We start from the raw sequence: 27,015 nt of genomic DNA on the forward strand, positions 1-27,015 counted from the left end.
TACAATGACACAACATGTTTTAGTGGTTGAGCTTCTTATTAATATCATCTCCCTTTTTCCTGAAATCCTGTTTTTCCCCGAGCGTGGCTCTTAGGAGGATTAATATGGAATGTGTCTTTATTCATGTCTGCAAACAGCTTTAATATCTAACATGTGGTGGAAGGTAATAGTGGATTGTGTACAAACAAATTTTATTCTGGACCGTTGGTGTCACCGTTTTCCGTTTTCCTAGATTTTTTGTGTACACCTGGGTCAGGGTTGCCGTGGAGGAAGGAACATTTTCCCGTCAAGTTTGGTTTTTATAAATTCCAAAAGTTGACTATATTTGGCGTTCGCCGGTTTTTGTTCCTACGCCGGCTTTAGAAATGAGGCCTCTGGACTGTAGGAAGATTTTGGGACTCTGAATGAAACTGTCTAAAATGTAATATATGTATAAATGCTGTGAAGCTGAGGGAAACACTGAGATGGGGTGTGTTTGGAAGCAGGTCTCAGGGAACAGGAGTATGAAGGTTGTTCCTGTCTGGGTTTTGTTTCAGGTTTCACAGACCCGAGCTTTCTGATCCTTCTGAAGAAGATGCCTGATCTGGAGCAGCTGTACGGCCTTCACCCTCGATACCTGGAGAGGAGACGTGTGAGGGGCTACGAGGCTTTCAGCATCCCGGGAGTCCTGGAGGCGCTGCAGGCTTGTCCCAATCTGCTGGTCAGAGCTCAGAACCAGAACTTACTCTCTCATCTGGATTTCTCTCCTGTTTGTTTGTCTCAAAGCCGGGAATTAAAATGTCTTAACCAGTTTAAGGTGGGGGTGGGTTCACACATCAGTCAGGGAGTACTGGGAAAACTGGGTGATAGATGGCTGGAATGTGTAACCTTCATTGCACTGTGGACTTGTCTAACATGTTGGGACCTTTTAGACGTGTTTTGCTCTGATGTGGTTTCAGGGGGTGGAGACGTCCCACCTGGAACTGGTGGAGGCCATCTGGAACTACATGCCCCAGGTCCACATCCTGGGAAAGTTCCGCAACCGTAATGGAGCATTTCCCATTCCTACTGAGAACAAACTAACCATCCCCGTCACGGCCAAAATCCAAACCCTTCATCTCGTGGGTGAGCAAGATTAGGTGGATCCCCATCTCAGGTCTGCAGGTTCTGTGTCCCACATCCCCATGGTAACGGCTGTGTGTTGTAGGTGTGAATGTCCCAGAGATCCCCTGTGTGTCCATGTTACGCCACCTGTACCTGAAGTGGGTCCGTTTCACCAAACCACAGCCGTTTAAGGACTTCCTGTGTGTGAGCCTGAGGACCTTCGTCATGAGGAACTGTGCTGGACCGACCAACTCCCTTAAATATGTCCCCCTAGTTACTGGTTTGGCTTCAGCTCGGAACCTGGAGCAGCTGGAGCTGGTCAGGGTTCCTTTCCTGGGAGGGCTGATCCAGCATGTGGTGGAGGACAGCTGGAGGTCAGGTGAGAGCTGGTAGGGGAGGCTCTGGATGCGGTGCTGCAGGGTCACGGTGGATTCCAGCATGCTGCTTAAGTCTTTAATTCCATGTCTGTGTCCATCCAGGGGGATTTCGGAACCTCCATACCATCGTGTTCGGAGCTTGTAAGAATGCCCTGGAAGTGGATCTGGGCTACCTCATCATCACTGCAGCTCGCAGGTATTCAGCTGAGAGTCCAGGTGTAGACTGATCCAAACACACCCTCTGCACCCGTGTCCAGTCCTGGAGCTGGTCTAGACCTCTGCTGTTTGACTTTGGTGTAATTCTGTTCCACTCTTCTTTCCATCGTTGCTTCAGCTCATTGAGGTTTGCAGCTTTCTGGAGGTAACCACATCATCCCAGTCAGAATGAGATGCTGTGGTGGGACGTGTATACTGGTAGTGGAAGCACTGGATTTTACTCCCAACAGCAGGGTAAATCATGGTGTGACCAGGAAATAAAAATGATTCAGTCAGAAACACAAACGGTCAGGTGTCCTGTAGCCTGAAGACCAGAGACATCTATGAGAGCTAACAGCTTTACCAGCTATTGATAACTAACTGGAACCAGATCAGTTTTATATTCCAGTGTGGTTTACATTGATGCTCTTATGTCTGGCTGATAGGACAACCAGAAAAACTCTGAGGTCTCCAGATTATCAGTAACTGTGGAGTCCTGTCTAGTGTCCTCAGTCCAGATGCTGCTCTCCGTGTCAGCAGATACCAGGTTATTAGGACTCACCACCTTAGTAATGGCGGCACTATGGTAGAGCATGGTGTGAACGAGCAGGGCTTTATCAGATTAGCTGCAGTGATGCTCTACTTTGTCTGATTCAGAAAGTTGGACCCTCACCACCAGGGGGTGCTGACAACTAGGTGAACAGATCATGCAGCTGCATGTGCACGTGTCAGGCCTTTGTTTTTTCTACTGTTAGACACATACTTGCAAGCTGGAATCAGCCAGATGACAAAGAAGCAGGACCTCCATCACAGACGTCCCTCTCTCTCCGTTGCTCTAACCTTCAGAGGTGTTGCACCACATGACATATTTATACATGAAAGCAGCTCACCTGGAGCTGCTTTCAGCTGGATAGTCCACATCTGAAACTGTCTCTGTCTGTGTTTGGTGCTGATGGAGCAGGGAAACCAGTGTGATAGAAGAGAAGCATTCATCTCAGCTGGAGCCGCGTCTCATTTCTCCATTGATTTGTAAATGGTACGCGTCTGCTTTTTTAGGTGTGTTTTTGGCCCAGTCTGTTAAAGTAAATAAATGACGGGATACAGGATCATGCAAGAGAAGTGTTGCTGAAAACAAACATGCAAACATTCTATTCTATTCTATTTTCTACAATCTACAGTCATTTAGCAGACGCTTTTCTACAAAGAGGTAGAACAACACCAGTAGAAACCAGTCAGGAGGGACGTCATCATGAAGTGGTAGTCAGACTGCTGGAGTCCAGGTGGACCAGGTGCTGTCATGTAGCGCTAGAGGCAGGGCTTATTTTAAATCTTGTCTCTACAATAGTCTTTTTTTTTTTTAAATACAATATACAATTTCATCAAGCAACATCATCTTGGGCGTAAGTGCAGCAGCTTCTTCAGTACTTGGTTGAGCCAAAGATCTGGACAAATCTTTCTAACTCATTCTGAGTAGAAGAGTTAAGCTAAGTGTGGAAATGCTCCTTAAACAACTGAGTCTTTAGCTTGCTTTTAAAAGTGGATAAGGACTCTGCGGATCGGACGGAGTTTGGTAGATGGTTCCACCACCGGGGAACAACAGAGGAGAAGAGTCTAGCTACTGATGTGAAGCCACCTTGTGGTGGGAGCACTAGGCGTTTTTCACTGGCAGAGTGTAACTGTGGAGAGGGAGTGTAGCTCTGGATTAAGGAGTGGAGGTAGACCGGAGCCGTTTGGGTTATTGTTTTGTAAGCCAGAAGCAGAGCTTTGAATCTGATGAGCTGCAACTGGAAGCCAGTGAAGAGCGATTAGCAGCGGAGTGACATGAGCTATTTTGGGCTGGTTGAAGACCAGATGTTGTAGAGAGCAAATCGGCAAGACCGGGAAACCAAGGCAACATGGTCCTTAAAGGTCAGCTGGTTGTCTACCATGACACCAAGATTCCTGGTAGAAGACGTAGGCACAAGCGTGATAGAGTCAAGCTGCACGCTTATCTGTGGCGGTAAAGAAGGATTGGGCTAGTCAGGGCTAGGACCTGAATGTCAGAGAGATTTATCAATGAACTGATAAATTCTGTTTTGTTCACTGCAGACTCACACTTCCAGAGACCGAAGGTAACACAGGATGTGGCAGACGTGCATGCCCAGGGCTCCAGACTGCGACCAAATGATCGCATTTTATGACTAAACTGTGAGACAGTACGAGTGAATTTTTCATCTACTCTACAACGGCGACGATACATTAGCCGGTCTTTGTCTTGTATGAGTTATAATTTAATTTATTTAGTTCTAACAAACTTCTGCTCCCTCTTCAGCCCAGTAGTTCACAGTAAAAACAAATCAACTGCTGGTTTGTCTCAAACTAACTTCAATACGAGAAAAGGAGACGAACACCAACAAAGAAGACGACAGCCAATGTGTGTGTGAGCGGCGAAGAACGAGCACTGTGATTGGCTAATGTGTGGAAAGAGGCGGGTCTTTAGGGGAATTTATTATTCCTCAGTGTTACCAGCGTAGCGACTTTGTGGTTGTATTTAGCGAGTTTTCAGACCCTCTAGCGAGTTTTTCTGGTGTTATTGGAGACTTTTGGAGACGGAGGTGAATGAAAGGAGTTTATCTTCCCAACGAGGAGCGGTGCTGGTCAGACCCTCTCATACGAGGCTTGGTCTTCTCGCAGCAGCAGCAGCTGCATTCAGACGACGTTCAGCTCTGTTTCATGACCAGGCTGGAAATGAAACGTAGAACCTGCTGCTGGAGGATCCTGCTGGTTTACCGTCACAGTAACGTCTGTTAATGAAGAGTGTAGAGGAAATATTTAAAAAGTTAAGTGTTGTGACATGTTAAAGACTCCTAATTAAAACAAACAAAAACAAAAAAACAAAATGCACTTAAAAACCAAACTAAAAAATAAAATATTGAATGAATTATTTTATTTATGTATTTTATTTATTGAATTTTTTGATGTTCAAAAAATTTTGTCTTTTTTTAAATCAATTTTTGTCTTTCCATCCCTCTGTATAGCAGCATCCATTACAACTACATGTACCAGGCTGATTATGCTAATTAGCGACTTGTAGGACAGCCAATAGCTGCTGTTCTTACTGAGGAGTGGGAACAGTGGCTGGAGAGGAGCATCAGTCCCTGAAACTGTTTATTACCAGGAACTACATGGACCAGTCGTACCATGTCCTGTGGGTGGATGATGGGACAAAGTTGTCGTTCTGCTTCGACTACAAAGTGAAAATCAAATCTGATTCGATAAGTTCTGTGTCTACTTGTTTTGTATTCGTGTGGCCAGTAAGATGTTTTTTTATGTCAACTGCTGCACAATAAAAAGTGAGTGGTAAACACTGTAATTTCTGAATTTATTGTTCAAGTATTTATTACTAATACTGTGAAAATGAGAGGAAATGTGAATATTTGCTATGCAAGGTGATTTCAGTGTGCTCCCCGAAATTTTCTGCTTGCTCTCCTAAAACATTTAAGTTAGGGGCTGCTGTGTTCCTCGTAAAAAAGTTAGTCTGGAGCCCCCATGCCATTGGAAAAGACTGGTTTTGTGGATTGTGGTGTCTATGGGTGACACGTCTTGGTCTGTACCATGTCTGACGGATGGTTTGAAGCACATTGTGCGTTGATTTAGTAGTGAGGAGGTTTAAGCTCGTGCCCTTGTTCAGTGGACTCGCGCAGGTAGACCCGCAGGTCTTTATCCTTTGTGGTTTTAACCTGATGTGGGCTGACACAATGGCTGATGCTTCAGCACACCATGTGTGGTAAAGAACCTGCAGCTGACACAGCTGAGCTCACTTTGCTGGATTGCAACCGGATAAAACCGCCTCTGTCTGCTTTACCTGAGCAGTAACCAGTGGGTGTGACCCACATCTGGCTAAAGGAACTTTCCCTCTCTGGTGTATTTAGAGACAGGGTGAATCTACTATCCTGATTTTTCTGGATGAACCAGCCTGACTTGGTGTCCTGTTGTTTCGTAACGGCGTCTAGCTGCAGTTTTTGCTCTTCACTAGTCAAAATAAACTGACTGGAGTTGGTGTTTGAATAAATGGTGTCTTCATCATGTCTTCACAGGCTTCATGAGCTGCGTATCCAGCCCTCTCTCACTAAGGATGGAGTCTTCTCAGCTCTGAAAATGGCTGAACTTGAGTTTCCTCAGTTTGAGACGCTTCATCTGGGATATGTGGATGAGTTCCTTCTCCAATGTGAGTTCCTTTTTCCCAGTTGTCCTCACAACACAGAGAAAAAGACTGGAGCCTGCATTCATGTCGTCTTTCTATCCCGTCCAGGAGGTTTACAATCCAGCCACTAAATGTAGTTTTATTCAGAGACTCTATCTGGTAAATCCACAATGATCCATGATAACATCATTATTTATCACATTTCACCATAAAAACATCACCATCACTACTATGTTGCTAAGAGACCTGGAGGGGTGTGATTGGGAGGAACGGCCCCCCTGATCTAAATCCAGCGTGTTTTGTTGTTGGACTTCTGCGCTCGTCATGGATTGTCCATAATGAACACCTTGAGTGTCCACATGTGCACTTGGCACCAGGACACTCTAAGCCGCAGTTTGATGATCGACTTTGTAGTCGTGTCGTTGGACTTGCGGCCGCATGTTCTGGACACTCAAGTGAAGAGAGAAGCGGAGCTGTCAACTGATCACCACCTGGTGGTGAGTTGGCTCAGAAGGTGGGGGAGGATGCCGGTCAGGCCTGGTAGACCCAAGCGTGTTGTGAGGGTCTGCTGGGAACGTCTGGCAGAGTCCCCTGTCAGAAAGAGTTTGAACTCCCATCTCTGGCAGAGCTTCAACCATGTCCTGGGTAAGGCGGGGGACATTGAGTCCGAATGGGCTGTGTTCCGTGCCTCTATTGTCGAGGCGGCCAGCCGCAGCTGTAGCCGTAAGGTCGTCGGTGCCTGTCGTGGCGGTAACCCCCGAACTCGTTAGTGGACACCAGCAGTAAGGGATGCCGTCAAGCTGAAGGAGTCCTATCGGGCCTTTTTGGCCTGTGGGACTCCAGAGGCAGCTAATGGGTATCGGCAGGCTAAGCGGAGCACGGCTTTGGTGGTCGCTTGGGCAAAAACTCGGGCATTGGAGGAGTTTGGAGAGGTCATGGAGACTGACTTCCAAATGGCTTCCAGGAGATTCTGGTCCACCATCCGGCGGCTCAGGAGGGGAAAGCAGTGCTCCATCAACACTGTGTACAGTGAGGATTGGGGGCTGCTGACCTCGACTCGAGACGTTGTGAGGCGGTGGGGGCATTACTTCAAAGACCTTCTCAATCCCATCAACGCGTCTTCCGGTAAGGAAGCAGAGTCTGGGGTAGCTGGTGTTGGCTCTCACATTTCTGGGGCTGAGGTTGCTGAGGTGGTTAAAAAGCTCCTTGGTGGCAGGGCCCCGGGAGTGGATGAGGTCCGCCCAGAGTTCCTTAAGGCTCTGGATGCTGTAGGTCATGGACATCATGCGTGGACATCAGGGACAGTTCCCCAGGACTTGCAGACTGGGGTGGTGGTCTCCCTTTTCAACAAGGGGGACCGGCGGGTGTGCTCCAACTACAGGGGGATCACACTCCTCAGCCTCCCTGGTAAGGTCTATTCAGGGGTGCTGGAGAGGAGGGACCGTCGGATAGTCGAACCTCGGGTTGAGGAAGAGCAGTGTGGTTTTATGTATATACAGCATCGGCCTGTTGTGGTGAAGAAGGAGCTGAGCCAAAAGGCAAAGCTCTGAATTTACCGGTCGATCTACGTTCCCACCGTCACCTATGGTCATGAGCTGTGGGTAGTGACCGAAAGAACAAGATCGTGAGTACAAGCGGCCGAAATGAGTTTTCTCTGCAGGGTGGCCGGGCTCTCCCTCTGTGATCCGGGTGGGGTTCAGAGTAGAGTCGCTGCTCCTCCACATCGAGAGGAGCCAGATGAGGTGGCTCGGGCATCTGCCCCCGCAACCCGACTCCGGATAAGCGGCAGAAAATGGATGGATGGATAAAAGCTCCAGCTGCTACACACTGGTTTAAACTGGGATTATAAGCTGCTACGCACTGGTTTAAACTGGGATTAAAAGCTGCTACGCACTGGTTTAAACTGGGATTAAAAGCTGCTACGCACTGGTTTAAACTGGGATTAAAAGCTGCTACACACTGGTTTATACTGGGATTAAAAAGCTGCTACAGACTGGTTTATACTGGGATTAAAAGCTGCTACACACTGGTTTATACTGGGATCAAAAGCTGCTACAGACTGGTTTATACTGGGATTAAAAGCTGCTACAGACTGGTTTATACTGGGATTAAAAGCTGCTACAGACTGGTTTATACTGGGATTAAAAGCTGCTACAGACTGGTTTATATTGGGATTAAAAGCTGCTACAGACTGGTTTATACTGGGATTAAAAGCTGTTACAGACTGGTTTATACTGGGATTAAAAGCTGTTACAGACTGGTTTATACTGGGATTAAAAGCTGCTACAGACTGGTTTATACTGGGATCAAAAGCTGCTACAGACTGGTTCATACTGGGATTAAAAGCTGCTACAGACTGGTTCATACTGGGATTAAAAGCTGCTACAGACTGGTTCATACTGGGATTAAAAGCTGCTACAGACTGGTTCATACTGGGATTAAAAGCTGTTACAGACTGGTTTATACTGGGATTAAAAGCTGCTACAGACTGGTTTATACTGTGATCAAAAGCTGCTACAGACTGGTTTATACTGGGATTAAAAGCTGTTACAGACTGGTTTATACTGGGATTAAAAGCTGCTACAGACTGGTTTATTCTGGGATTAAAAGCAGCTACAGACTGATTTATACTGGGAATAAAAGCTGCTACAGACTGGTTTATACTGGGATCAAAAGCTGCTACAGACTGGTTCATACTGGGATTAAAAGCTGCTACAGACTGGTTTATACTGGGATTAAAAGCTGTTACAGACTGGTTTATACTGGGATTAAAAGCTGCTACAGACTGGTTTATACTGTGATCAAAAGCTGCTACAGACTGGTTTATACTGGGATTCAAAGCTGTTACAGACTGGTTTATACTGGGATTAAAAGCTGCAACAGACTGGTTTATACTTGGATTAAAAGCTGCTACAGACTGGTTTATACTGTGATCAAAAGCTGCTACAGACTGGTTTATACTGGGATTAAAAGCTGTTACAGACTGGTTTATACTGGGATTAAAAGCTGCTACAGACTGGTTTATACTGGGATTAAAAGCTGCTACAGACTGGTTTATACTGGGATAAAATGCTACTACAGACTGGTTTATACTGGGATCAAAAGCTGCTACAGACTGGTTTATACTGGGATTAAAAGCAGCTACAGACTGGTTTATACTGGGATTTAAAGCTGTTACAGACTGGTTTATACTGGGATTAAAAGCAGCTACAGACTGGGTTATACTGGGATTAAAAGCTGTTACAGAATGGTTTATACTGGGATTAAAAGCAGCTACAGACTGATTTATACTGGGATTATAAGCTGCTGCAGACTGGTCTATACTGGGATCAAAAGCTGCTACAGACTGGTTTATACTGGGATTATAAACTGCTACAGACTGGTTTATATTGGTATTAAAAGCTGCTACAGACTGGTTTATACTGGGATTAAAAGCAGCTACAGACTGGTTTATACTGGGATTAAAAGCTGCTACAGACTGGTTTATACTGGGATTAAAAGCTGCTACAGACTGGTTTATACTGGGATTAAAAGCTGCTACAGACTGGTTTATATTGGGATTAAAAGCTGCTACAGACTGGTTTATACTGTGATTAAAAGCTGCTACACACTGGTTTATACTGGGATTAAAAGCTGTTACAGACTGGTTTATACTGGGATTAAAAGCTGTTACAGACTGGTTTATACTGGGATTAAAAGCTGCTACAGACTGGTTTATACTGGGATCAAAAGCTGCTACAGACTGGTTCATACTGGGATTAAAAGCTGCTACAGACTGGTTCATACTGGGATTAAAAGCTGCTACAGACTGGTTCATACTGGGATTAAAAGCTGTTACAGACTGGTTTATACTGGGATTAAAAGCTGCTACAGACTGGTTTATACTGTGATCAAAAGCTGCTACAGACTGGTTTATACTGGGATTAAAAGCTGTTACAGACTGGTTTATACTGGGATTAAAAGCTGCTACAGACTGGTTTATACTGGGATCAAAAGCTGCTACAGACTGGTTCATACTGGGATTAAAAGCTGCTACAGACTGGTTCATACTGGGATTAAAAGCTGCTACAGACTGGTTCATACTGGGATTAAAAGCTGTTACAGACTGGTTTATACTGGGATTAAAAGCTGCTACAGACTGGTTTATACTGGGATTAAAAGCTGTTACAGACTGGTTTATACTGGGATTAAAACCTGCTACAGACTGGTTTATACTGGGATTAAAAGCTGCTACAGACTGCTTTATACTGGGATTAAAAGCAGCTACAGACTGATTTATACTGGGAATAAAAGCTGCTACAGACTGGTTTATACTGGGATTAAAAGCTGCTACAGACTGGTTCATACTGTAATCAAAAGCTGCTACAGACTGGTTCATACTGGGATTAAAAGCTGCTACAGACTGGTTTATACTGGGATGAAAAGCTGTTACAGACTGGTTTATACTGGGATTAAAAGCTGCTACAGACTGGTTTATACTGTGATCAAAAGCTGCTAAAGACTGGTTTATACTGGGATTCAAAGCTGTTACAGACTGGTTTATACTGGGATTAAAAGCTGCAACGGACTGGTTTATACTTGGATTAAAAGCTGCTACAGACTGGTTTATACTGTGATCAAAAGCTGCTACAGACTGGTTTATACTGGGGTTAAAAGCTGTTACAGACTGGTTTATACTGGGATTAAAAGCTGCTATAGACTGGTTTATACTGGGATCAAAAGCTGCTACAGACTGGTTTATACTGGGATTAAAAGCTGCTACAGACTGGTTTATACTGGGATCAAAAGCTGCTACAGACTGGTTCATACTGGGATTAAAAGCTGCTACAGACTGGTTCATACTGGGATTAAAAGCCGTTACAGACTGGTTTATACTGGGATTAAAAGCTGCTACAGACTGGTTTATACTGGGATTAAAAGCTGCTACAGACTGGTTTATACTGGGATTAAAAGCAGCTACAGACTGGTTTATACTGGGATTAAAAGCTGCTACAGACTGGTTTATACTGGGATCAAAAGCTGCTACAGACTGGTTTATACTGGGATCAAAAGCTGCTACAGACTGGTTCATACTGGGATTAAAAGCTGCTACAGACTGGTTCATACTGGGATTAAAAGCTGTTACAGACTGGTTTATACTGGGATTAAAAGCTGCTACAGACTGGTTTATACTGTGATCAAAAGCTGCTACAGACTGGTTTATACTGGGATTAAAAGCTGTTACAGACTGGTTTATACTGGGATTAAAACCTGCTACAGACTGGTTTATACTGGGATTAAAAGCTGCTACAGACTGCTTTATACTGGGATTAAAAGCAGCTACAGACTGATTTATACTGGGAATAAAAGCTGCTACAGACTGGTTTATACTGGGATCAAAAGTTGCTACAGACTGGTTTATACTGTGATCAAAAGCTGCTACAGACTGGTTTATACTGGGATTAAAAGCTGTTACAGACTGGTTTATACTGGGATAAAATGCTGCTACAGACTGGTTCATACTGGGATTAAAAGCTGCTACAGACTGGTTCATACTGGGATTAAAAGCTGTTACAGACTGGTTTATACTGGGATTAAAAGCTGCTACAGACTGGTTTATACTGGGATTAAAAGCTGCTACAGACTGGTTTATACTGGGATTAAAAGCTGTTACAGACTGGTTTATACTGGGATTAAAAGCTGCTACAGACTGGTTTATACTGGGATTAAAAGCTGCTACAGACTGGTTTATACTGGGATTAAAAGCTGCTACAGACTGGTTTATACTGGGATTAAAATGCTACTACAGACTGGTTTATACTGGGATCAAAAGCTGCTACAGACTGGTTTATACTGGGATTAAAAGCAGCTACAGACTGATTTATACTGGGATTATAAGCTGCTGCAGACTGGTCTATACTGGGATCAAAAGCTGCTACAGACTGGTTTATACTGGGATTATAAACTGCTACAGACTGGTTTATATTGGGATTAAAAGCTGCTACAGACTGGTTTATACTGGGATTAAAAGCTGCTACAGACTGGTTTATACTGGGATTAAAAGCTGCTACAGACTGGTTTATATTGGGATTAAAAGCTGCTACAGACTGGTTTATACTGGGATTAAAAGCTGCTACACACTGGTTTATACTGGGATTAAAAGCTGTTACAGACTGGTTTATACTGGGATTAAAAGCTGTTACAGACTGGTTTATACTGGGATTAAAAGCTGCTACAGACTGGTTTATACTGGGAATAAAAGCTGCTACAGACTGGTTCATACTGGGATTAAAAGCTGCTACAGACTGGTTCATACTGGGATTAAAAGCTGCTACAGACTGGTTCATACTGGGATTAAAAGCTGTTACAGACTGGTTTATACTGGGATTAAAAGCTGCTACAGACTGGTTTATACTGGGATTAAAAGCTGTTACAGACTGGTTTATACTGGGATTAAAACCTGCTACAGACTGGTTTATACTGGGAATAAAAGCTGCTACAGACTGGTTTATACTGGGATCAAAAGCTGCTACAGACTGGTTTATACTGTAATCAAAAGCTGCTACAGACTGGTTCATACTGGGATTAAAAGCTGCTACAGACTGGTTTATACTGGGATGAAAAGCTGTTACAGACTGGTTTATACTGGGATTAAAAGCTGCTACAGACTGGTTTATACTGTGATCAAAAGGTGCTACAGACTGGTTTATACTGGGATTAAAAGCTGTTACAGACTGGTTTATACTGGGATTAAAAGCTGCAACAGACTGGTTTATACTGGGATTAAAAGCTGCTACAGACTGGTTTATACTGGGAATAAAAGCTGCTACAGACTGGTTTATACTGGGATCAAAAGCTGCTACAGACTGGTTTATACTGTAATCAAAAGCTGCTACAGACTGGTTCATACTGGGATTAAAAGCTGCTACAGACTGGTTTATACTGGGATGAAAAGCGGTTACAGACTGGTTTATACTGGGATTAAAAGCTGCTACAGACTGGTTTATACTGTGATTAAAAGCTGCTACAGACTGGTTTATACTGGGATTAAAAGCTGCAACAGACTGGTTTATACTTGGATTAAAAGCTGCTACAGACTGGTTTATACTGTGATCAGAAGCTGCTACACACTGGTTTATACTGGGATTAAAAGCTGTTACAGACTGGTTTATACTGGGATTAAAAGCTGCTATAGACTGGTTTATACTGGGATCAAAAGCTGCTACAGACTGGTTCATACTGGGATTAAAAGCTGTTACAGACTGGTTTATACTGGGATTAAAAGCTGCTACAGACTGGTTTATACTGGGATCAAAAGCTGCTACAGACTGGTTCATACTGGGATTAAAAGCTGCTACAGACTGGTTCATACTGGGATTAAAAGCCATTACAGACTGGTTTATACTGGGATTAAAAGCTGCTACAGACTGGTTTATACTGGGATTAAAAGCTGCTACAGACTGGTTTATACTGGGATTAAAAGCAGCTACAGACTGGTTTATACTGGGATTAAAAGCTGCTACAGACTGGTTTATACTGGGATGAAAAGCTGTTACAGACTGGTTTATACTGGGATTAAAAGCTGCTACAGACTGGTTTATACTGTGATCAAAAGCTGCTACAGACTGGTTTATACTGGGATTCAAAGCTGTTACAGACTGGTTTATACTGGGATTAAAAGCTGCAACAGACTGGTTTATACTTGGATTAAAAGCTGCTACAGACTGGTTTATACTGTGATCAAAAGCTGCTACAGACTGGTTTATACTGGGATTAAAAGCTGTTACAGACTGGTTTATACTGGGATTAAAAGCTGCTACAGACTGGTTTATACTGGGATCAAAAGCTGCTACAGACTGGTTCATACTGGGATTAAAAGCTGCTACAGACTGGTTCATACTGGGATTAAAAGCTGCTACAGACTGGTTCATACTGGGATTAAAAGCTGTTACAGACTGGTTTATACTGGGATTAAAAGCTGCTACAGACTGGTTTATACTGTGATCAAAAGCTGCTACAGACTGGTTTATACTGGGATTAAAAGCTGTTACAGACTGGTTTATACTGGGATTAAAACCTGCTACAGACTGGTTTATACTGGGATTAAAAGCTGCTACAGACTGCTTTATACTGGGATTAAAAGCAGCTACAGACTGATTTATACTGGGAATAAAAGCTGCTACAGACTGGTTTATACTGGGATCAAAAGTTGCTACAGACTAGTTTATACTGTGATCAAAAGCTGCTACAGACTGGTTTATACTGGGATTAAAAGCTGTTACAGACTGGTTTATACTGGGATAAAATGCTGCTACAGACTGGTTCATACTGGGATTAAAAGCTGCTACAGACTGGTTCATACTGGGATTAAAAGCCGTTACAGACTGGTTTATACTGGGATTAAAAGCTGCTACAGACTGGTTTATACTGGGATTAAAAGCTGCTACAGACTGGTTCATACTGGGATCAAAAGCTGCTACAGACTGGTTTATACTGGGATTAAAAGCAGCTACAGACTGATTTATACTGGGATTATAAGCTGCTACAGACTGGTCTATACTGAGATCAAAAGCTGCTACAGACTGGTTTATACTGGGATTATAAACTGCTACAGACTGGTTTATATTGGTATTAAAAGCTGCTACAGACTGGTTTATACTGGGATTAAAAGCAGCTACAGACTGGTTTATACTGGGATTAAAAGCTGCTACAGACTGGTTTATACTGGGATTAAAAGCTGCTACAGACTGGTTTATACTGGGATTAAAAGCTGCTACAGACTGGTTTATATTGGGATTAAAAGCTGCTACAGACTGGTTTATACTGGGATTAAAAGCTGCTACACACTGGTTTATACTGGGATTAAAAGCTGTTACAGACTGGTTTATACTGGGATTAAAAGCTGTTACAGACTGGTTTATACTGGGATTAAAAGCTGCTACAGACTGGTTTATACTGGGATCAAAAGCTGCTACAGACTGGTTCATACTGGGATTAAAAGCTGCTACAGACTGGTTCATACTGGGATTAAAAGCTGCTACAGACTGGTTCATACTGGGATTAAAAGCTGTTACAGACTGGTTTATACTGGGATTAAAAGCTGCTACAGACTGGTTTATACTGTGATCAAAAGCTGCTACAGACTGGTTTAATACTGGGATTAAAAGCTGTTACAGACTGGTTTATACTGGGATTAAAAGCTGCTACAGACTGGTTTATACTGGGATCAAAAGCTGCTACAGACTGGTTCATACTGGGATTAAAAGCTGCTACAGACTGGTTCATACTGGGATTAAAAGCTGCTACAGACTGGTTCATACTGGGATTAAAAGCTGTTACAGACTGGTTTATACTGGGATTAAAAGCTGCTACAGACTGGTTTATACTGGGAATAAAAGCTGCTACAGACTGGTTTATACTGGGATCAAAAGCTGCTACAGACTGGTTTATACTGTAATCAAAAGCTGCTACAGACTGGTTCATACTGGGATTAAAAGCTGCTACAGACTGGTTTATACTGGGATGAAAAGCTGTTACAGACTGGTTTATACTGGGATTAAAAGCTGCTACAGACTGGTTTATACTGTGATCAAAAGCTGCTACAGACTGGTTTATACTGGGATTCAAAGCTGTTACAGACTGGTTTATACTGGGATTAAAAGCTGCAACAGACTGGTTTATACTGGGATTAAAAGCTGCTACAGACTGGTTTATACTGGGAATAAAAGCTGCTACAGACTGGTTTATACTGGGATCAAAAGCTGCTACAGACTGGTTTATACTGTAATCAAAAGCTGCTACAGACTGGTTCATACTGGGATTAAAAGCTGCTACAGACTGGTTTATACTGGGATGAAAAGCGGTTACAGACTGGTTTATACTGGGATTAAAAGCTGCTACAGACTGGTTTATACTGTGATTAAAAGCTGCTACAGACTGGTTTATACTGGGATTAAAAGCTGCAACAGACTGGTTTATACTTGGATTAAAAGCTGCTACAGACTGGTTTATACTGTGATCAGAAGCTGCTACAGACTGGTTTATACTGGGATTAAAAGCTGTTACAGACTGGTTTATACTGGGATTAAAAGCTGCTATAGACTGGTTTATACTGGGATCAAAAGCTGCTACAGACAGGTTCATACTGGGATTTAAAGCTGTTACAGACTGGTTTATACTGGGATTAAAAGCAGCTACAGACTGGTTTATACTGGGATTAAAAGCTGCTACAGACTGATTTATACTGGGATCAAAAGCTGCTACAGACTGGTTTATACTGGGATCAAAAGCTGCTACAGACTGGTTCATACTGGGATTAAAAGCTGCTACAGACTGGTTCATACTGGGATTAAAAGCTGTTACAGACTGGTTTATACTGGGATTAAAAGCTGCTACAGACTTGTTTATACTGTGACCAAAAGCTGCTACAGACTGGTTTATACTGGGATTAAAAGCTGTTACAGACTGGTTTATACTGGGATTAAAACCTGCTACAGACTGGTTTATACTGGGATTAAAAGCTGCTACAGACTGCTTTATACTGGGATTAAAAGCAGCTACAGACTGATTTATACTGGGAATAAAAGCTGCTACAGACTGGTTTATACTGGGATCAAAAGTTGCTACAGACTGGTTTATACTGTGATCAAAAGCTGCTACAGACTGGTTTATACTGGGATTAAAAGCTGTTACAGACTGGTTTATACTGGGATAAAATGCTGCTACAGACTGGTTCATACTGGGATTAAAAGCTGCTACAGACTGGTTCATACTGGGATTAAAAGCCGTTACAGACTGGTTTATACTGGGATTAAAAGCTGCTACAGACTGGTTTATACTGGGATTAAAAGCTGCTACAGACTGGTTTATACTGGGATTAAAAGCTGTTACAGACTGGTTTATACTGGGATTAAAAGCTGCTACAGACTGGTTTATACTGGGATTAAAAGCTGCTACAGACTGGTTTATACTGGGATTAAAAGCTGCTACAGACTGGTTTATACTGGGATAAAATGCTACTACAGACTGGTTTATACTGGGATCAAAAGCTGCTACAGACTGGTTTATACTGGGATTAAAAGCTGCTACAGACTGGTTTATACTGGGATTAAAAGCTGTTACAGACTGGTTTATACTGGGATTAAAAGCTGCTACAGACTGGTTTATACTGGGATTAAAAGCTGCTACAGACTGGTTTATACTGGGATTAAAAGCAGCTACAGACTGATTTATACTGGGATTATAAGCTGCTACAGACTGGTCTATACTGGGATCAAAAGCTGCTACAGACTGGTTTATACTGGGATTATAAACTGCTACAGACTGGTTTATATTGGTATTAAAAGCTGCTACAGACTGGTTTATACTGGGATTAAAAGCAGCTACAGACTGGTTTATACTGGGATTAAAAGCTGCTACAGACTGGTTTATACTGGGATTAAAAGCTGCTACAGACTGGTTTATACTGGGATTAAAAGCTGCTACAGACTGGTTTATATTGGGATTACAAGCTGCTACAGACTTGTTTATACTGGGATTAAAAGCTGCTACACACTGGTTTATACTGGGATTAAAAGCTGTTACAGACTGGTTTATACTGGGATTAAAAGCTGTTACAGACTGGTTTATACTGGGATTAAAAGCTGCTACAGACTGGTTTATACTGGGATCAAAAGCTGCTACAGACTGGTTCATACTGGGATTAAAAGCTGCTACAGACTGGTTCATACTGGGATTAAAAGCTGCTACAGACTGGTTCATACTGGGATTAAAAGCTGTTACAGACTGGTTTATACTGGGATTAAAAGCTGCTACAGACTGGTTTATACTGGGATTAAAAGCTGCTACAGACTGGTTTATACTGGGATTAAAATGCTGCTACAGACTGGTTTATACTGGGAGCAAAAGCTGCTACAGACTGGTTTATACTGGGATTAAAAGCTGTTACAGACTGGTTTATACTGGGAACAAAAGCTGCTACAGACTGGTTTATACTGGGATCAAAAGCTGCTACAGACTGGTTTATACTGGGATTAAAAGCTGTTACAGACTGATTTATACTGGGATTATAAGCTGCTACAGACTGGTTTATACTGGGATCAAAAGCTGCTACAGACTGGTTTATACTGGGATTATAAATTGCTACAGACTGGTTTATATTGGTATTAAAAGCTGCTACAGACTGGTTTATACTGGGATTCAAAGCAGCTACAGACTGATTTATACTGGGATTAAAAGCTGCTACAGACTGGTTTATACTGGGATAAAAAGCTGCTACAGACTGGTTTATACTGGGAACAAAAGCTGCTACAGACTGGTTTATACTGGGATTAAAAGCTGTTACAGACTGGTTTATACTGGGAACAAAAGCTGCTACAGACTGGTTTATACTGGGATCAAAAGCTGCTACAGACTGGTTTATACTGGGATTAAAAGCTGTTACAGACTGGTTTATACTGGGATCAAAAGCTGCTACAGACTGGTTTATACTGGGATTAAAAGCTGTTACAGACTGGTTTATACTGGGATTAAAAGCTGCTACAGACTGGTTCATACTGGGATTAAAAGCTGCTACAGAATGGTTTATACTGGGATTAAAAGCTGCTACAGACTGGTTTATACTGGGATCAAAAGCTGCTACAGACCGGTTCATACTGGGATTAAAAGCTGTTACAGACTGGTTTATATTGGGATTAAAAGCTGTTACAGACTGGTTTATACTGGGATTAAAAGCTTTTCCAGACTGGTTTGTACTGGGATTAAAAGCTGTTACAGACTGGTTTGTACTGGGATTAAAAGCTGCTACAGACTGGTTTATACTGGGATTAAAAGCTGCTACAGACTGGTTTATACTAGGATTAAAAGCTGCTACAGACTGGTTTATACTGGGAATAAAATGCTGTTACAGACTGGTTTATACTGGGAATAAAATGCTGTTACAGACTGGTTTATACTGGGAATAAAATGCTGTTACAGACTGGTTTATAGTAAAAATAAACAAGTATGGTTAAATATGATGTGGAGTTTTAAGGGTGAAACTTATCTGCAGTGGTTGCTGTTATAACTGGTGTAGCGTATAAAAATAAAGCGTGTGTAGCTGTACGTAAATGACAGTCAGGTGTTGTTTACCTGCAGGTAAGATGAGTCACTCTGAGCTGGTGAAGTACGGTCTGGCTGACGTCGTTGAAAATCCTGGAATCATCACTGATATCGGCATAAAGGTGGTGAATGAGGTGTTTACTAACATCAAGTATCTGCACATCTATAACTGTCCTCACCTCCACAACCCTCATCAGTGGATCACAGGTAAAGCTCTTCTCACACAGGTGAGGTGTTGGACTGCTGTGTTGGACTGCTGTGCAGCTGCTGCTGGACCTTTTACCTGCTTATGTTCCCAGATCAGTCCAGATGGAGCCGCCTGGTAGACCTGACTCTGGTTCGCTGCCACGCCATCAAACTGGAGTCCTTCTCCCACTTCATAGAGCTGCTGCCCTGCCTGGAGTTTATCTGTCTGGACCAGATGTTCAGAGAGCCTCCAAAGGTCTGGTATTACCTCCTACATCTGGAACTGGGACTAGTTTATCTGAACTGGAACTGTGACTGTTACTGGTCAGCAGGTGTCTCACATCTGGGTTTTCATGCTGGCTGGTTTTCAGCTCAGACTGAAGTAAATTACTCATTTTTGCTGAAACAGAACTTTCTAAAGAACATGATGGAATGAAGAACATGAGGTGTGGTAATGATTAGTATGACTGATGGAGGTATTGATCTATGGATGTGTGTGTGTTAGGGCTGTGCCAGGGTGGGTCTCAGTGCAGGAACTGGTATCGGCGTGTCTTCTGCTCTGGTCAGCAACCAGAACTCCAACAATGAAAACAACCACCATCATCACCCTAATGAGGCCAACATGGCTGCTGCTCCTCCACCTGTCAACAACGTCCACAACATCAACAACAATGTCAACAACAACAACCAGAGGCAGCAGCAGAATCATGGCAAGTCTTGTTTTTGTCCAAACATGAAGAACTTGTTCCAAACACTTAGTTTACATTTTATTTCTTTCGAGGGAAACAGAAATGTAAAAATAAAAAATTTACCCTGACATAAAGTCTGGGACGGACTCTTCCAGGAAGCTAAATCATTTCCCCAATCCTTTGCAAAACATCTTTTTTTTCCCATTTTCAGCTCACACTTTTCACACAAAGTTAGTTACATCCAACCCTCCTGGTCAAACGTAGCACGGTACAATCCTCCACTATTACATCATGATTGTGGGATGTCCAGAATCATGTGATGGTGAATCTAACATCAGTGAGCATAAACCACATCATTAATAACTACACACGAAATAGGTGTGGTCTGGGTCTGACGATGTCACGTGTTAGGTGTGGTAAAAACAGGGTGTCTTTCCTTTATGCGTTTTCAATGGGTCTAATCTTCATGTCTTTAAGTTCCTGACAACTTTTTATGTGACCTGCTTTAGCTGTTTGTGGACAGCTGTCAGATGTTGGTTGTGTTTTCCTGGTTTGATTTTTATCATCAGGAGCTCTCCTTAGTAGTCCAGTTTCCCAATTTTAATTTTTAAGCAGTGGTGCTCCGAAACATTAAGGTAATTATGTGTTGAGTTATGGGCCACGTCTTCTTTTAAACAGACTGAGTTTTCACTTTTCACAATATTTTCTGTAGTCAGACATTTCATTTAGATTTTCTCTTTTTATCCCTGTTTTATCTTCACTTTAAGGCACGTAATAAATTGTCTAGAGAGTGCAAAGATCATTTATAAACAGAATATTATATATTTGTGTCAGAAAAAAGTAATTTAGATGGATATTACTCATTTTTAATGAAGCATTTATACAAGGATTATTATGGTCTACATATATTCCTGTAAACAGGTGAACCTAGAAATGTTGGTGTCGCGCAAAACTTCATTTCAGTAATTCAACTTAAAAGGGAAAGTAGGACTCATTACATGGAGAGTGAGGTATTTCCAGCATTTATTTGTTCTAACTGATGATCACGGCTTCCAGCTGATGGAAACCCAGAAATCATAATCTCAGAAATTAGAATATGACATGAAATCAGTAAAAAGGAAACTGGATCCAGAACTGTGACCATGTGAGAGTCTAGTCCTGCATATGAACCAGGTCTTGGTCTGAGCTTCTGCATGGACTCCTGCCTCCATGCGGCGTGGATGTTACCAGCCTGTGGTCCTGCTGGCTGGAATGAAGACCAGGATGCTTCAGTCCTTCAGCTCTCCTGCATCGCTCCGTCTCATGTGTCCCATCTTCCTCTTGGAAAGGCTCCATAGAGTTTCTACGGGGTCCAGGTCTAGAGAGTCTGCTGGCCAGTCCAGCCCAGTAATCCTTGGTCCTTGAACCAGGTTCAGGTTCTTGTGGCGGTGTGGGCAGGTGCCGAGTCCTGCTGGAAAATAAAGTCTGCATCTCCACAAAGGAAGCATGAGGAGCTTTAAGGGTCTTGGATTGTTGCCTCTCCAGTCTTCCTCCAGACTCTGGGACCTGGATTTCCACATGAGATGCAGAACTTGCTCATCAGAAAAGAGCTCAGCAGACCAGGAGCCTCATTTATCAAACTGAGTGTAGCAACACAAACTACAGGCAAAAAAAAAAAAAAAAGCAAATGCTGCACTTCAACTTTCAGATTTATAAAAGCGTGCGCATGCATGTTTACGTTTATAAACCAGAACCAACTCTAAAGCTGCGCAGGTGAGGGACGCCATGCCCCGCCCACATGGTGGCTATAAAATGTCAGGTGGACGCCTGTAATACATATTCATCACATCATTTCCATGACGGCTCAGGAGGGAAAAAGAGGGAAGAAGTGGAATATTTCGGGGTGTGAGACAGAGATCCTGATGGACCACGTTGGAAAAGGTAAAAATGTTTAACTGGTGGACACGGCGTGGACGTTACTGGTGTCAGAAAGACAGAATAGTGGCAGCAGGTGGAGACGCTGTCATCACAGCGTCAGAAGGAAGACACGCCAGAGGAGTCGGAACGTACAGATGGATATCAGTCGGTAGAACATCCGTCAACCATGCGTGAGACTGAAGTTCGATTCCCAGACAGGAGAAAAGCGTCTGCTAAATGACGGTAATGATGCCGGTGATTTGCTTTAATGTATAAAATAAATATGTACAGATACATCTGAGATTGGTAGCAGTTTATTTAGTGTTAAATAATATTTCTTTCTCGCTGGGTGCTCCAGCTGGGTGGGTGGGGCTGCAGCTGGGTGGGCGGAGCAGAGGGACACAATCGCTGCAATTAACCAGGTGGACAAGGAGCTGCAGGAAATAAAGACCGTGTGGACAGAAATGAGGACAATAAAAACATTGTGTGAGAATAAATAAAGGAAATCCTCCTCTTGTGTGTTTCGTTAGCGTAGCATCACTTCTAGACCTCCAGCCTCCAGTCTGGTCCCGCTCTGCTGGAACGAAGGACCAAAGCTACTTTCCACACTGATGCTACATGCTGGCAGCAGACTGGCTCCTTATTTATCTGGATGGTTTTATAACATGAAGTTTTGTTTTACAATGATAGAACATGTTTTAGTGGTTGAGCTTTTTATTAATATCATCTCCCTTTTTCCTGGAAATCCTGGTTCCCCTGAGTGTGGCTCTTAGGAAAATTAATATGGAATGTGTCTTTATTCATGTCTGCAAACAGCTTTAATATCTAACATGTGGTGTGAAAGGTAATAGTGGATTGTGTACAAATCAGCTCATTTCTTCAGTGTCTGTTGCTCCACTTTGATTTCACTTTGCTGTTTTCCAGATGTTTAGTCTTATTTAGACAGTGTGTTTGCATATGGGAAGATTTGGATTGTGTTGAATATTTAAAATAAATTTTACAGAACAAGTGGAGATAAACGGGATGGAAGAAGATGATGAAGAGGAGGTTGCCTATCCTAATGAGAAAATAGAGGAAGATCCAGAGATAGACCTTAGGGAAGCGGACGTGGGAATGGGGAAAGAAGAAACGGATGTGGCAGGAACCAGTTATTCAACTGAAACATCTCACCCTCCTGATGAGGAACAAGCAGGTTTTAGCTTATTTTTTTACACTTGGAATATTAGGGTTCTTCCTGTATTTTAATTCAGAAATTCATCATGGATGTGTGTTATTCCACCTCCAGGTCCCAGTGGTTTGAGCCAGCAGTGCAGACCAGCTGGTTCTGCTGCTCCCAAGCCCCCAGTAGGGGTTTCAGACTCTGACAGTGAGGAAGAGGAAGGCCTTGCTTCAAGGCTAATGCCTCCTTCCTGTCTGCAGCAAACAGCTTCTTGTACAAAAGGTGTGAGACCTCACAGTTCAGACCTCACAGCTTAAATCCCAAAGTTTTAACATTGTAGATTAAACCTCTCAGTTCAGACCTGACAATTCAAACCTCACAGTTCAGACCTCACAGCTTAAATCCCAAAGTTTTAACATTGTAGATTAAACCTCTCAGTTCAGACCTGACAATTCAAACCTCACAGTTCAGACCTCACAATTCAAACCACACAGTCCAGACCTCACAATTCAAACCACACAGTTCAGACCTGACAATTCAAACCTCACAGTTCATACCTCACAATTCAAACCACACAGTTCAGACCTCACAATTCAAACCTCACAGTTCATACCTCACAATTCAAACCACACAGTTCATACCTCACAATTCAAACCACACAGTTCAGACCTCACAATTCAAACCACACAGTTCAGACCTGACAATTCAAACCTCACAGTTCATACCTCACAATTCAAACCACACAGTTCAGACCTCACAATTCAAACCTCACAGTTCATACCTCACAATTCAAACCACACAGTTCATACCTCACAATTCAAACCACACAGTTCAGACCTCACAATTCAAACCACACAGTTCAAACCTGACAATTCAAACCACACAGTTCAGACCTCACAATTCAGACCACACAGTTCAGACCTGACAATTCAAACCACACAGTTCAGACCTGACAATTCAAACCTCACAGTTCAGACCTCACAATTCAAACCTCACAGTTCAGACCTCACAATTCAAACCTCACAGTTCATACCTCACAATTCAAACCACACAGTCCAAATCTGACAATTCAAACCTCACAGTCTAGACCTCACAGTTCAATCCTCACACATCAGGTTGTTTTGTGAACATCAGTTCCTCCACTGATGTGACATAAAGTATGTTTTTACAGGTAAAGGGAAGACTCCTCTGCGGCGAAGCAGCAGTATCGTTGGGTCTCATGCAGCTTCGGAGCAGTTGAAGCCTCAGATGTGTCGGAGCAGCTGTGAGAAGAGCTGCCAGGTGACCAGTGAACAGATCAAGGCTGACATAAAGGCCGCAACTGAGACCACCAAGAGGACTATAAGTAAAGGAACCAACCTTAAATCTGTAGAGGCCACGGTGAGACCAGGAGCTGATGGTGGGTTAGTACCGTCCAGGAGTTCTTCAGCGGCACTGAGGACCCGAGTGAGGCCAGTTACTGGATCTCTGAGCAGGGAAGGACCTGCAGCAGCTGTAGGGGCATATGGGAGGGTGATGGAGGGCCACTCTCACAGATCTACCATAGAAAGAGCCTCAGGGTTAGTTCGAACTACTCACTGTACCCAATCTGAGGCTCAGACTGGAGGGTCCAGGCAGAGGCCCAGTCCTGCTGTCGACCATGGTTTGGAGACGTCAGCACTGCAGCAGGGACAACCCAGCCTGGATGGAACTGCCTCTGTTACTGGTTTAGGTTCACAACAAAGACGGATCAGTCAGGACTTTGTTCCCAGGAGACCTTTAACTCGATCCTGCACCCGCACCTCTTCTGTGCCTCTGGTACCTGAGACAGGTAAGGATACATGTGGAGTGGAACTGTAGATTCATGACACAGTATAGGGCTGCATCTAATGACTATTGTGATGGTCGATTAGTCACCGACTATTAAAACGACTAGTCGACCAATCGGATTATGTATCTCATGATTATTATAAATGGATCTTATTTCACTTTCAGCTTTGAAACTTTGCATGAGGTTGTTTTGTAAGTGTGACATTCCTCCTCTTTACATGTTCAAGCGTTGCAGACGTACTTCCGTGGTACACAAGGTCCGCTTTACAAACCTCACATGTATTTAATTTATTTTGTAAGTTTAACGTAAAAACGTCCCAGACTTTTTACGTCCTCTGCCGCCGTTTTGCTCCCTGGTCCGCCACCATATTTTTCCCCTGGTGGACTTTACGGCGCATGTGTAACTTTCAGCAGAGATAAAAAAAAAAAAAGACGATGTCTCACTCTGTAGTTTTTTTTTTTTTCCCCCTTCTTTTTTTTTTTTTTTTTTGCCGACAATAGTCGACGGCTAAAGTCGTTTCTTTAAAAAGAACTTTTCCTGTGCTGTAAGGTCAGCTGATCAGCATCCAGTCACATGACACATTAAACTGGTTAAACTGATCCGGTTCAGATATCAGCCCAGTTTCATGGTTTCCTGGTTACCGGTGCTGTAGCCTTCATTTCTCTTAACCCCTCAGACCAGATCTGTTGTGTTGAGAAGTCCAAGTTATTTGATGCATTTTAAAAGTTTAATGAAGAGAAAAAGACAAATGTAAGTTAGAACAGTGATTAAAGTAGGCAAACAACAGCCACCACACAGATGCCCCAATAAATGGCTGTAAAGACTTACACAGGAAGCTGCTCAAAATCTGATGGTTCCATTGGTATGAGTTTTTTTTTTTTTTTTTTTTAAAATCAACAATCTCTTTATTACGTTTTCAAACAAATAACGAGCTCCATTGTACCTTACACAACCATATAGAATAGGAAGAAGTAGTGAACATAAATCTTATACAGAATATTTGTACAGTGAACCCAAAGCCCCAAAAGAAAAAATAAAGACAAAAAAACTAAACAAAACATGGCTCAATTTATAAAACAATCCTGGCAAAAACCAACATGGTCAAGGAGTGCAGCAAGAAATGTACAAAGCTGTGAAGATGGTATTATAATGACCATTTTTTTTATGTTTCCTTGTCTACAACTAAAATGGCAATACTAAAATAATAAATAGATGTATATGGGATCAGTGGGGGTTAGAAATATGTCTTACAAGGGCTCCCAGACTTTTAAAAATTTCTCCCCTTGGTTCTGAACAGAGTCCATGATCTTTTCCAGGCTCATGTAAGACATTAAATCTGATACCCACTAAGTGTGGGTCGGCAGGGCAGCATCCTTCCGTCTGAGCAAAATAAAACGCCTGGCCGAGAGGGAGGCGAAAGACAGCATGCAACGAATATCAGAGGAAACATTGTGGTTCCCTGAGAAAATGCCAAATAAAGCTAGAAGAGGGTCAGGTGTGACAGTTATCCCAGAGACTGCAGAGTTGGAAAGACCTCCTGCCAAAATGTTGTAAGACCGGTGCAGGCCCAGAGTAAGTCAGCGTGGCTTTGTCACTGCCACGTTTGTCACACCGATGGACCATTTCTGGGTAGATATGAGAGAGCATGGCTTTAGACATGTGAGCCCTATTGACCACCTTGAACTACAGTCAGGAGTGACGAGCAGAATGATGTAGAGTTAAGAAGTCCCAGAATTGAATCCAAGTGTGGTCAGACGGGTGCTGGCTCAGATGTTGTTCCGAGGCCACCCTGGTCCCAGCTGTGGGTGCTTGGTTTAACTTGTCAGCTTATTGTAGAGTTTAGATATCTGGCCTCTTACAGAAGACTGCAGGTTGAGTATGTGGTCTGTTACAGAGCTCTGAGGGGCCTCTGGAAAACCTGGTAACGGGCTTTGGAGAAAATGTTTAATTTGTAAATATCTGAAAAAGTGTGTTTTTGGAACGCCAAATTTATTTGAGAGGTGATCAAAGGAGGCAAAGTTATTGTTGGTGAACAAATTCTTAAGTCTTTATACCTATATGCCGCCAGTCCTAAAAGTACAAAGTAAAACATTTTCTGAACTGAGCCCACACTCTGAGGGATTGATGTACCACTGGGTTAGCTATTGGGCGGGGTATAGACAGAGAAGGTATGAGGCACCTAACAAGGCCGCCAGAGGGATGTTTTGACTTGAACTGAATTCCATAGAAACTGAGATGTAGAGCTGGTCTACCATTAGCCCAGTACAAGTGAGACCAGGTGTTAGCTGCCCAGTAGTACAGATGAAAATTGGGTAATGCTAGCCCACCATTTAGCTTGGACTTCTGTAACTGCATTTTCC

The 27,015-nt window shown here is 42.8% G+C and overlaps 1 protein-coding gene across 2 annotated transcripts in view; it reads left to right on the forward strand.

The window, feature by feature from the left end:
- Window positions 1–27,015, forward strand: part of fbxo38 (F-box protein 38) — a 79,106-nt gene that overhangs the window by 25,104 nt on the left and 26,987 nt on the right. For both annotated transcript variants that reach the window (XM_041991229.1, XM_041991231.1), the window contains exons 4-14: window positions 537–700; window positions 939–1,104; window positions 1,187–1,462; window positions 1,563–1,656; window positions 5,732–5,862; window positions 18,952–19,122; window positions 19,215–19,357; window positions 19,607–19,811; window positions 22,690–22,878; window positions 22,972–23,127; window positions 24,017–24,655. In XM_041991229.1, coding sequence (XP_041847163.1) covers window positions 537–700; window positions 939–1,104; window positions 1,187–1,462; window positions 1,563–1,656; window positions 5,732–5,862; window positions 18,952–19,122; window positions 19,215–19,357; window positions 19,607–19,811; window positions 22,690–22,878; window positions 22,972–23,127; window positions 24,017–24,655 — 2,334 coding nt within the window. The remainder of the gene's footprint in view (window positions 1–536; window positions 701–938; window positions 1,105–1,186; window positions 1,463–1,562; window positions 1,657–5,731; window positions 5,863–18,951; window positions 19,123–19,214; window positions 19,358–19,606; window positions 19,812–22,689; window positions 22,879–22,971; window positions 23,128–24,016; window positions 24,656–27,015) is intronic.

The sequence above is a fragment of the Melanotaenia boesemani genome, chromosome 7 (genome assembly GCF_017639745.1).
Source record: "Melanotaenia boesemani isolate fMelBoe1 chromosome 7, fMelBoe1.pri, whole genome shotgun sequence".
NCBI classification, from domain to species: Eukaryota; Metazoa; Chordata; class Actinopteri; order Atheriniformes; family Melanotaeniidae; genus Melanotaenia; species Melanotaenia boesemani.